The following is a 13,347-nucleotide window of genomic DNA, read 5'->3' as shown; positions in this document are numbered from 1 at the left end:
GCACGCTCTGAATGAGGGCCGCCCTCCATAATTATGGAGCGTCCTTCTGGACACTCGTATAGCTGTGGGTCACCACCTACAGCCTATACGAGCGTGCAGGTTGATGGCCGCGATGGTCAAGACCATCGCCACTGCGAGCCGAAGCCTGCGGTTGAGTTTCTCAACCGCAAGGCCCGGAGTGATTTTGGCTCTATCAGAGCCAAAATCACTCCCACTGACATCACTAGTGATGTCAGTGGGCCGGCTTCTGACGGTAGGCGTTCCCTTGGGAACGCCCCCATCTGGGAGGCACGCCCCCGGCACACCCACCAAAGGGGGCGTGCTGTCAATCAACATCGACAGCACGCCCCCTTTGATCAGACACAACGAGCGAAGGAAAGTCCTTCGCTTGTTGCGTCTGGCGCATGCGCACGATGGAGCTCCCTCCGTCGTGCGCATGCGCAGTGCACACCATCGACCCACTTGCGAGCGGACAGCCGCTTGCGAGTGGGTCTGAATCAGGCCCAATGTACTTTATGTTTGTGCACCCCTTACATTGCAACATGCTTTGTCCAGGTACAGAGTTACTTGCTCTATCTTACTCTAGTCCCAAATCTGAATCAGACCCTCTATTCACACACACATTTTATTATCTATATTTTATCGTATGTTTGTCCTTATTTCACTAGCAGAGTTCTAACAAACATTTTAAACCAATCTATTAAAGGTTATTCAAATCTAATTTTCTGTATCTTGTGAATCATAAAAGACAGTAACTTTCCCATTCTACCCTTGTTGTTCCATAATGTAAATTATCCTGCATTGTCCTCAGGGGCGTCGGAATGAATTTATGTTGGGGGGAGGGGCAACATAAAATCGTTCCGATGTCGCTGTGCCCCCCTCCCTCCCCCCCTCTCTCTCTCCCTCTTACCTGGGCACACAGGGGCACTGTAGTGATGGCCATGGACGGTCAGGGGCTGTGCTTTATAGCATACTGCAATGCATGGAGGAGAAGGTGTAATGAGCGTGTTGTAACTTAAAGACCTCATGTTACACCTCCTCCTCTGTGCAGTGCAGGGGCCACGCAGCCTATTGCTATAAAGCACAGCTCCTGAACGTCTGCGGCCATCACACCTTTCAAATGTTTGGGGTGGGGGCAAGCTGCCCCCTTGCCCCCCCTCCGATCCGATGCCTATGATTGTCCACCAATCTTCTCATGATAATATCACTATCTGATCTATGTGTATTTTGATATTGTGCTTCAATAAATATATATATTTTTAAAAAGCCAGCCAGTAATAAATGACACTTATATTGAACACTTTATTCTGAGAACAAATGATGCTAGACCCATATAAACTTATTTCTCTGGATTCACGATTCTTCCAGCGAAGAGAACGCATTTAAGGTTTTTATCTTTAATAATGAGCACAAATGGCCGATCAACTGAAATGTGCGGCGGGAGACTATATTTCACAACCCCAATAGCTGTGGCAGCAGCGGCCTCTGTCCCCTTCTCATCCACAGTCAGCACTGCCTTATGTACAGCCTGTAGTGTTCAAAAGATAATGGGAACGTTATACATGAAATATACTGTGTATCAAATGTGAACTGAAGGAGCATTTTGTAACAAGCACATAGAAATATATGTTACATATTAGAGAGACTGAAAGAAGAGGAGCTCAGTAGTTAAGTTTTCTAACTGATGAAAAACTATACATATTATCAGTGATTTGCCAATTCATTTCCCTGACTGATAACTGTTTCAAAGAGACAGTTTTGTGCTCTGTCCAATCTTCTAAGTAGACAAAAAACAGTCTGGTATTTACATCTCTCTCTCTTACCTCCCTCTCTTTCCCCCTCTCTCTCTCTCTCTCTCTCTCTCTCTCTCTCTCTCTCTTACTTCCCTCTCTTTTCCTCTCTCTCTTTCCCTCCCTCTCTTGCCCCCCTCTCTCTCTCTCTCTCTCTCTCTCTCTCACTCTCTCCCCCTCTATTTTTCTTTAACTCTCTATCCCTTCCCACCTCTCTCTCTCTCCAACCTCTCACTCTCTCTCTCCCACTCTCTCTCTCTTACCTCCCTCTCTTTTCCTCTCTCTCTTTCCCTCCCTCTCTTGTCCCTCTCTCTCTCTCTCTCTCTCTCTCTCTCACTCTCTCCCCAACTTCTCCCTCTCACTCTCTCTCGCCCACTCTCTCTCTTTCACTCTATTTTTCTTTCACTCTATCCCTTCCCACCTCCCTCTCTCTTCTGTCTCCACTCCCTCCTCCCTCTCTTTCAGACTCTCTATATGGAGTCCTTTTAGCACCAATCGCATTTGTCCTTTTAGCACCAATCGCATTTGCAATGCGATGTGGACGCGGTACTAGCGCCCATGATCGCATTGCAAGATGCAATCTTAGTCCCGGCCTGTATCAAATAGCCCCCACAGGGACAGGAGCCCCGATAGGCGCCCATCCCTGCACGGTACTCGGAGTGAAGAGACAGTCACTTCACTCCTGTACTGGGCTTCTGCACATGTGTGGTCTACAGAGCGTGCATGCATGGCGTCCATTGCCAGGGAGGGCTCCCCCGAAACACTCTCCTGACTAGTTATGTGTAGCCCATAGGCTACAGCAGCACAACTTGGCGGGGGCCAATATCCAGCATGTGGCTTGGTAAAACTGACAGCAATGTCCCCCGCAGAAACCTATGGGGGCTGTAGCTGCTGTCGAAAATTAGAGATATCTGCTGCGCTCCCTCCATAATACATTGTAGGGGTACATTTTGGGGGGAATATGGCGCAAATAGTTAATGATAATAATGATAATGTCTCTGTCTCTCCCCCTCGCTCTTACTTCCTTTCTCTCTCTCCCTGTACCCCCCCCCCCCCACTGCTCTGTCACTTTCTCTCCTGTATCAGTAACAAGTCACATAGGGAGAACATTTTCATTCCAGAAAGTAGAACTATCACTAGTCAGAGGATAAGGCCCCAAACTCTCTCTCTGTATAAAGACACTGTATAAATGATTTCATGTTTTCCTAAGTGTTATTCTTACATAGTGGTGGCATTGTCACATTAGGTGTTTGATATTACAATTAACTTTGGGCCTAATTCAGCAAGGATTGCAACTGCGATCGCGCCATTACGCACGCAGTCTCTCTGCGATGATATGCTAATCCTTTGTGATCGCTATGCCGTCGCAGCACAACATAAGGACGCCCACCTTACCTCACACACATCCGTAATGTTTAGCAAGACTGCGAAACCATCGGTAACATCGAGTACAATCGGAGCCTCACGCACAATTGCACAAACTCTGACCTTACTCAGGAATTGCTAACCACATTGCACACAGTGAAAGCCCAAGCTGCGTATGGCATCGTAGTGGATAATTTTTGCATGCCCCTGTAATGGCGTTGAAAATCAACTGGCACTCCTGTGTTTAGCTGACCACCCCCGTCACCTCCCACAAATGCCTCTTCCCATCAATCACTCTGCAATGGGTCTGTGTAGTTACTGCGATCACAGTCCCAATCGCAGTGGCTGATTCGCGTACGCGCAAACGCAACAATCGGCCGACTGCGTGTGTAATCGCAGTTGCGGACTTTGCTGAATCAGCCCATTGTACACATTTTGTCAGAGCAAAACGTCCCAGGTCAATTTGACAATATACTGAAAAATTCAAACTAAAATAGTTAAACTAAAAGTAATTCTCACCTTTGACACCTTCAGAGGGGCTTCGGTAATCCCAGAGAGATCAGCATTATTGGAAAATACATCTGTGATGCCCATTTCACTTAGCTCATTTTTAAGATCAAGTGTGTTAGAAGTTGAAAATTTTGGCAGTGATAAACGAATTAGCCTGTATAAAATGGAATAAAAAACATCTTATATACTATATATATATATATATATATATATATATATATATATATATATTATATATATATATATATATATATATATATATACACACAGTCAGGTGCATAAATATTGGGACATTGACAGAATTTTCAGATTTTGGCCTCTATTCACCACCACAATGGCTTTGAAATGAAACAAACAAGATGTGATTTACCTGCAGACTTTCAGATTTAATTTGAGGGTAATTACATCCAAATCAGGTGAACGGTGTAGGAATTACAACGGTTTCTATATGTGCCTCCCACTTTTTAAGGGGCCAAAAGTAATGGGACTATCAACTCAAAAGCTATTTCATGGACAGGTGTGGGCTATTCCCTCGTTATTTCATTATCAATTAAGCAGGTAAAAGGTCTGAGTTGATTCTAGGTGTGACATTTGCATTTGGAATCAGTTGCTGTCGACTCTCAATATGAGATCCAAAGAGCTGTCACTATCAGTGAAGCAAGCCATCATTAGGCTGAAAAATCAAAACAAACCCATCGGAGAGATATCAAAAACATTAGGTGTGGCCAAATCAACTGTTTGGAACATTCTTAAAAAGAAAGAATGCACCGGAGAGCTCAGCAACACCAAAAGATGCGGAAGACCACGGAAAACAACTGTGGTGGATGACAGAAGAATTATTTCCCTGGTTAAGAAAAACCCCTTAACAACAGTTGGCCAAATCAAGAACACTCTTCAGGAGGTAGGTGTATATGTGTCAAAGTCAACAATCAAGAGAAGACTTCATAAGAGTGAATATAGAGGGTTCACCAAAAGATGTAAACCATTGGTGAGCCTCAAAAACAGGAAGACCAGATTAGAGTTTGCCAAACAACATCTAAAAAAGGCATTACAGTTCTGAAACAACAACCTATGGACAGATGAGACAAAGATCAACTTGTACCAGAGTGAAGGGAAGAGAAGAGTATGGAGAAGGAAAGGAATTGCTCATGATCCAAAACATCCACCTCATCAGTGAAGCATGGTGGTGGTAGTTTCATGGCGTGGGCATGTATGGCTGCCAATGGAGCTGGTTCCCTTGTATTTATTGATGATGTGACTGCTGACAAAAGCAGCAGAATGAATTCTGAAGTGTTTCGGGCAATATTATAGGCTCATATTCAGTCAAATGCTTTAGAACTCATTGGACGGTGCTTCACAGTGCAGATGGACAATGACCCAAAGCATACTGCAAAAGCAACCAAAGAGTTTTTTAAGGCTAAAAAGTGGAATGTTATGCAATGGCCAAGTCAATCCCCTGACCTGAATCTGATTGAGCATGTATTTCACTTGATGAAGACAAAGCTGAAGGGAAAATGCCCCAAGAACAAGCAGGAACTGAAGACATTTGCAGTAGAGGCCTGGCAGAGCATCACCAGGGATGAAACCCAACATCTGGTGATGTCTATGCGTTCCAGACTTCAGGCTGTAATTGCCTGCAAAGGATTTGCAACAAAGTATTAAAAAGTGAAAGTTAGATTTAGGATTGTTTAGTTTGTCCCATTACTTTTGGCCCCTTAAAAAGTGGGAGGCACATAGAGAAACCGTTGTAATTCCTACACCGTTCACCTGATTTGGATGTAATTACCCTCAAATTAAATCTGAAAGTCTGCAGTTAAAACACATCTTGTTTGTTTCATTTCAAAGCCATTGTGGTGGTGAATAGAGGCCAAAATATGAAAATGTTGTCAATGTCCCAATATTTATGCACCAAACTGTATATATATATATATATATATATATAATTTGCTTAGTCCCTTTGTCCGGAACGCAATTTGAATATATCAAAGACTATTTAAGATACAGTATGAATGTGATTCTTTTGTGGCGGATTTCATACAGCAATAAATTACAGAATTTGGAATAAAACTGTATAAAATTTGATGAAAAAAAAAAATCGACAAAAAACAGAATAAATACTCTGGTATAGTAACCTAAAAAAGTCAAGAAAACTCCCAGAACACAGAGCCGGCACAGTGACTGGGGGAAGCGGGATAGGGGTGACCGCTGCCAGCTGCTGTTCTTATGCACCACTGGTGGTCTGTGCTCTCACATGGACCCGGCACCCTAGCCATGTGCGGGCACTATTTACGTTCTGCCCAGTTCAGCTCCTGATTGGCCGCCTGGCTGCATGACATAGCTATTAGATAAGGAGGGAGGGCGCATGGGCGGCACAACACGTGAGGCTGCTGCCATAGGGGGCGCTCTCCCTTCACCTACTTTCTCCAACACGTCGCTCCCAGCTTATCAGCAATGAGTTTGAGCCTCGAAAGCAACGCCTCTTTTCTCTGCTTTCCGGCAGTCGCTGATTGGCGGGAGCTGGGAGACGGTGAGGCGGAGTAACAGTGCATTATCATTTGCATCTATAGGGCCTCAGATTACAATACCCCCTGGAAACGGCCCATTTTGCTTCAGAGTCCATGGACAAATATATCATCGCACTTACAAAGTGCCGAAATGTTACAATAAAAAAATCCCCCAAAACCATAAAAGGGCGCGGCTTAGACGGTTATGTTTCACACACATTTTTGATTACCCAATTCTGTCATATTAACATATGATCTAGCCATTATCTAGCAAAGCATTTTCCGTACGTATGTTCTGGGTCCAAATTGGCGATATGTTCACCATGGGCATACTAGTATATATCATAAAATCATTAGGACCTTGTTTTATCCTGTGACACTCCCACGAGACAGAAAAGTTCTGCGCAATCTCATAATTGCCACCAATAAGCGTCCATTTCATTCAATCACTAACAAATGGATTTTCTTTGGCACATACACAGATACAATTTGTATGCAGCTCACAATAAGCCTGTATGCGTGCTAGGTATCTAACGTCTCATTTACACGTTCTCTCACACATGCTGAGACTTACTGTGTGTGCATTTGTTTCTTCCATGCCTGCAGTGACCTGTTCTGGAGAGCCTTTTCCACCTCGTGCAGTTTCCCTGCCTCTGGCACTATTAACATTGCAGAGGTATTTCCTTTGTATGGGACCTCGAGCACTACACATCTTGGCTCCCGTACGTGAGCCACGAGGTACTCTCCTTGCTGGGTCATCATTGGCACTTTCACAACCGTGTTCTCATCCACATGAAAGTCTCGCTCCCTTGTGAAATTCTTATTGAAGGTGTGTTCCCATGTTCCTAAAATAAATTCAGCCATCAAGACATGTGTTATCTCTCAGTAATTTCTACCCAAAATTATATTTCACTTACAACGTCCCTCCAGCTCCTCAGTATCACCCAAGCTGGACCAAGTAGGGGAATGCGTCCAAAGCAAGGGGTAGATTTACTAAAGCTTCTAAAAATGGAAAGTGGTGCTGTTGCCCCTTGCAACCAATCAGATGCAAGCTATCATTTCTCTACTGCATCCTAGAATATAATAGACAGAATCTGATTGGTTGCTATGGAGAACACCATCACTTGTCTGCTTTAGAAGCTTTAGTAAATGTACCCCCAAGATTTGCTCTAGTTATATCTAAGTGTGCTTCACCTTTACTTACTCTGAAAACATTTCAGTGTCAAACATATTTAAAATTGACGATATCAGCAAGTTTATTTAGTACATATGGAAAAACCAACAGCACTAAAAGTGGTCCTGGGCTTTGTAAAAACACACAAGTAAACTATGTGGATGCATCTTATGAATAAACATCTCAACAAATCCTTATCTCTTTCTGATAGATCATTAGTCCTCCCATTGTCCTACTTACCACTGAAGAAAATCGTGTTTAGGAGGACCAGGACTGTCTCTGGCTCCACACTGTCCAGCAAGTCTTTGATTTTCCCATTGGTTTTCGTCTCTGCGTAACTATTGATTTGATTTTTGGCTTCTTCTGATTTGTGGAAATCTGTAGAAATTGTCTCGGAATTATAGTAGTTCTTGGCATCATCTAAAAACTTCTCAAGAAGCTTTATGTCTTTATCAAAAAATAGAGCATTTGCCATGCTGAGCTGGACGTCATCATTAGGTCGATTAAGAACGCTCAGCAGCTGTTGGAAACCCCTATGGATGTCTCCTTCTGAGAGAGCAGTGGTGTTGAATCCAAGTCCTTGCAGGATCTGACTGTAGGTTTGAGACCTGGCGCCAACAGAGAGCATGGCAAATGCTACAGAAATACTTATCGGAGAGAAGAAGAGATTGCCGGTGGGATATTTAACAGCTAGATGTGAGTAGAACTTGTATACAAAGTTGCCATTATATGGTGTTATTTGGTGGAGAGGCGTTGTCTTGCTGGAGTGGTGGTCATCATCATGATCCTCATCTTGGTGTTCTCCATTCAGATGGTAGCCAAAGACCAGCGAACAAATCAGAGCTTGGCTCAAAAACCCGACCAGAAAGACCTTCATTTCTCTGAAATACATAAGTGAATCATTCTGTTAATGCACACACAGCTTCATATTGTATGTATCTTGTTTATGGAATGTAGTGAATACGCTGGTGGACGGGATGCCAGCCGTCGATATATATCGAAGCTGGAATCCCGCCGCCCGGCAAAATGCCAATGCCACTATCCTGAATGGGATCAGGATGCCGGCGTCGACATCCCTACCGCCGGAATCCTGAATGTAGGATCCAGGTAAGTATTTGCGTTAGCCCGGGGAAGGGGGGTTTAGGTTTAGGGACCACTGGGTGGGAAGTTATGGTTAGGCACCCCCTGCGGAGGGTTAGGGTTAGGCTGTGGGGAGTCGGGGCAAGGGTTAGGCACCACCGAGGGGAGGTGAGGGTTAGGCACCCCATTGGGAGACTTAGGTTTAGGGTGCAGGAAGGGGAGTTAGGGTTAGGTACCCCCCAGGGAGGTTAGAGCTAGGCACCACTAAGAGAGGGTTAGGGGAGGAAGAGGGGAGGGTTCGGTTACTTACCTTCATCTGTCGGGATTCTGCACCGACGAACTTGCAGAGTCGGGATTTGAACCGGCTAGTCAGCCACCGGTATTTCATACCCAACCCCTTGTGTATACGTTACACATCATTTCCATAAAAAAATAACAACCCCAAAATAGAAGAATGACACCAAAACAAAAGTGATATCTCAGTTTAGGTGTGCCGTAATAAATATGTATTATATTTACAAATTAAATAGTTTACTGTGATTGCTAAAATAATATATATGGAAGAACAAAACAAAACAACAGATGTAACAAAAACCAATAACAATTAACAATATAGCACCTTTCTCCCAGTAGGACTCAACACACCATACAGTACATTATTGCAGAGGTTGAGGTCTGCTTTACTACAGTATGTCGTCATTCACAACAGTCCCTGCCCCATTGGAAATTACAGTCTAAATTTCCTACCACAAACACACTTTTCCAGTTTTGTCGGCAGCCGGATGGGACAACAACCTCGACACAGAGCTGTGATTTGAATTAAACTCTTGACCATAGCATTCAGACAGCCTTTCAGAGATAAACGTAATGTCAATATTTACGCAGATTGTGCATTAGCTCGCCATTGCGCAGGCGTGTAAGCTGCACCGTCCACATAAAGCAATTGAATTACGATTACGCTCACATGGAGGATTCACTCACAAAGTGAGTAACAGGTAGTGAGCAATTGGGGATAGGTAACGGGGGAGGTGGTTAGAAAAACGCAGGCGTGTTGGGATCATTTAAACAGTGTTTGCCAGGCGTGCATAAATTAGCTACTGTGTCCTTGCTGGCATCAGGAGAGCCCTCTGCGTGTCTGGAGGCCCGCTGTGTCTGCAACAGCTTAGACTTACTCAGAAGGGTGATGGACGCCTGATCTGCAATCAGTGCTTCCGGTTTTGTGCGTGAGCGGCGGATGTGAGATGCTTTCAGTGGGCGTCTCAAATGCGAGTGAGTCATTAGCATATTTTTCGCAATTGCGATCCGTGAGAGATCGCAGTCGTGACTGCGTTAGCGTGTATCCCTGGATGAGGCCCAGAGACAGCAATGCTAACCGCTATGTCAGAATTGTTTGGATGCTGTCCTAGACATTGTGCATTAACACTGTCCGAGCAGAAGCCAGCTGGACTGGAGGGCACATGTTCCCCAGGCAGGTACGATATTTGGCCGGCTAGGTGGACCACCATTTTTTCTCCATCATATACACTTTAGGAAGATTCGGAGAGGTATAGATATGATGCTGCCGTGTAAGGGTGCACAGTGGCAAACGCAGGATTTCTAGAGGGGGGTTTCCAAATGCTTGATTTTAGTGTGAGTGTGGCCAGTCCATGAAGAGGGCATAATTATCACTTATCCAGCTTTAATATGTTACATACAAAGTATATTGTGTTGCATAATTCGAGCATATACAGGACCAGCGATCATAGTATGCCATTAGATGCGGAAGTAGGTCCATCTTGTCTGAGCTGAATGTTTCTACAGTATGTCAGATGTGGGCACCATTCCTGAGCATTGGAGCAAGTCCGGGAGTCTGGGGGAGCAGCAGAAGAACTTGGCACTGCCCTGGACATATATGTACATATTGGGCTCCTTATGTACTGGATAGTGTATTATTATACACTATTAACTATTAACCCTATTGATGGTCTATAGCAGTGCACCACTAACAGTGCATGTTTTCCACATCTCCTAGTTGGTGCACAGGTTATTTATTACTGGCTGACACATTTTAAAATATCCACAGGTGGTGCTAATCATTTCATTTGTGATACTGAGAAGAACATGCAGCACTAGTAATATTCTATTAGTATTTCTATTGTGGTCATGGTTTGTGCCGGGGAGGGGGGTTTCCAGACAGATGGAAACCCCCCCTGCGTTTGCCTATGGTGCATGCAGGGGCACAGCTTTGCCCCATTCCTCCTCATAATTGGCTACATGCCTATTACTATATGGAAGTAGCATACAGCCACACTATTCTCACAGAAGACTCAGCATCTTGGCTCCTCCTATGTACCTTTCTCATGTGTGCCTCTGTACCCCCTTTGCGTGCCTCTGTACTCTACTTTGAGCCTCTCTCTAAGGCTTTTTACCCCCCCATAGGCAATGCCATCCATAGATGGCATTGCTGATCGTGCAGAAGTTACAGAAGGTTACGCTTTGAGGAGCTTTGGGGAATACTATGGGGACTGCTGTGCCGCAGGCTCACACGGGATATCTATTATATCTGCTATGGACACTATTTAATATAAATGATGAGTCCTATGTATTGCTGTTTAACATTGATACGTCCCGCCTTATATCTTTCAGCTGGATCTCTATTTCTTTTGACAGAAAAACAACTCATTAAGCTCCCTGGTCATTTTGATAATGTTAATTTAGAGAAACGTTATCCAAATTATCTTGTGTCAAAAAAACGGAAATAATTACAATATACTTTTTCTGTAATCTAGTTCTTGTGACAGACCTTAAAAGATCAGGTGATCACATAGCACATAAGCTTTGTACAGAGACACAAGTTTCCTACGTGGATGGACTCCGCTTAACTGCACTGTTCCAGGAAGTCTAAAGAGGGCCAGAATAAGCTGCAAGGTAGGTGGCCTTCAATCAATGACTCTCCACGTCTCTGGCTCTTCAGTATTGTGGAACTACAATGCACAGCATGCCCTACCAGAGGGCAAGCTGGAACTTGTCATGTCAAAATAGCTGGGGAGTCACAGGTTACACAGGCATACAGCCAGCCAGCCACGTAATACAAGTGGAAAAGTTACCATAGGGGCCGATGTTCATGCACTACAGGGAAGTATTGAATGTTTGCCAATAACCAGTACCTGCCAACACACTCCTGGCGGTACTGTAAGCATACGTAGCGAATTTGGCAAGTCTGATTCCGGGACAGGAGGAGGCAGGTGGGTGGGGTGGAGCCGGAGCAGCGCTATACGTGTCAGCTCGGCCCTGCCTCCTTCATGGTTTGCCGGTATTCCCAGCTTTGTGTGGATGAAATGGGGCAGAGCAACGCGGAACACATTGTGGCAATGCCCCCTCTGGTGGTTTGTCATTTTTAATGTCTTTTGAGGGAGGGGCAGGGCCGGTGCTACCATTAGGCAACATTAGGCAGCCGCCTACGGGTGCCAGCCACTGGAGAGCGCCGCTGAGTGCCCACAAAGAAAAAAAGTGAATGGCACAATTCATAGCTGAGTGACATATAATGAATTTGCGGCAGTGTTATGAGGTACATTATAATTTTGGCGCTCTGCTGTGTGTAATATTCTATATAGTATATTATTAATTTGGGACACTGCTCTGTGGCATGTTATTTAACTGGGGAGACTGATGCGTGGCATATAATGAATTGGAGGGAGCAGGGGCGGTTGGTGAAATGTTGCCTAGGGCACCCGGAAACCTTGCACCGGCCCTGGGGAGGGGGCAACGATCACGCGACTGATAGCGAATCGCATCATCATCAGCTGCATCCCGTCCACTTCACTGTGGGCTGGCGGGATGCGGGGGATTTGAACACTTTACCGGGAGCCGGGAGGGACTCCCCAAAATGTTGGAATCTCCTGGAAATTCCAGCAGTGTGGACAAGTATGACCGTAAGTTATTGTTTAACCAGCATGCTCATTCCTTTCTTGCCCATTATTGTTCCCTGGGAAATAATTAGATAATTAGTGAGGACTAAATAGTAAATAAATTAGATTAAAAGGTAATAAGTTAATGATATTAACATAAACTTATTGATATACTGCTACTTGAACAATATTGCCGTATGCAAGTGACTAGGGGCCTGATTCAGCAAGGAACGCAATATAGCTTATGCACGCAGTTCATTGCGATAGTATGCTAATCCGTAGTGATCGCAATCCTGCCGCAGCACTACATATCAGTACAATCGAGTAACATCGGACCCATACGCACAGTTAATGCAGGTCAAACCTTACTTCTGAGCATGCTATGAGGCCCCAGACTGCGTATGGTATCGCAGTGGATAATTTATGCACGTCCCTGCAACGGCATTGAAATACACTGGCACGCCTGCGTTCGCCCGACCACCCCCCCATCAGCACCCACACCCGACACTTCCTGTCAATCACTCAGCAAGCATCATAAATTGGCTGATTCTAATTTGTGAGCAAAGTCACTTTGCACCTGGGTAAAACCATGCTGCACTGCAGGTGAGGCAGGTGAGGCAGATGTAAAATGTGCAGAGAGATTTAGATTTGCACATAAAAATAAAACTGTCCAGCATTTCTGGCCTACATGCAAGAGCCGCCAGTATTTACCCTGCATGCAAACAAAATAAATGTATTTGTACCTTTTGCGTTGCTAAATGGTTTGTTCCAGAAACAACATTACTTGCTCAGTATCAGTACCAAAATCTGTGTAATTCTCTTTCTAGAATTAATCTTATACATCTAGGTTAATAGAAAAGATGAACTAAAGAGAAATAAAGGATATTTCCAATTATAGCGATCATATTTTTGGGCCACCAAATCAGCTTCTGAGGTAATTTGCCCCATAAATAAAATAAGCAGGTGATTTAGCTAAGATATACTTGCCTACACCACTGGAACGGCTGGGTGGCTCCTGAAAATCTGGTAGTGCTCTC

General features: G+C 44.5%; 1 protein-coding gene across 1 annotated transcript; it reads right to left on the bottom strand.

Moving 5' to 3' along the window:
- Positions 1-1,339: 1,339 nt before the first annotated feature.
- LOC148442018 (alpha-1-antitrypsin-like) lies at positions 1,340-8,220 on the bottom strand. Its single transcript, XM_088464390.1, has 4 exons — positions 7,584-8,220; positions 6,744-7,014; positions 3,675-3,819; positions 1,340-1,528 (listed from the first exon to the last, which is right to left on the bottom strand). Exons 1-4 carry the CDS (start codon positions 8,218-8,220, stop codon positions 1,340-1,342), a joined length of 1,242 nt encoding a protein of 413 aa, XP_088320516.1.
- Positions 8,221-13,347: the final 5,127 nt, after the last annotated feature.

This window comes from Taudactylus pleione, unplaced genomic scaffold (assembly GCF_031769625.1).
Source record: "Taudactylus pleione unplaced genomic scaffold, aTauple2 ptg001661l, whole genome shotgun sequence".
NCBI lineage: Eukaryota > Metazoa > Chordata > Amphibia > Anura > Myobatrachidae > Taudactylus > Taudactylus pleione.
Note: the sequence above shows the minus strand (reverse complement) of the source record. Positions and strands in the feature narration are given on the sequence as shown.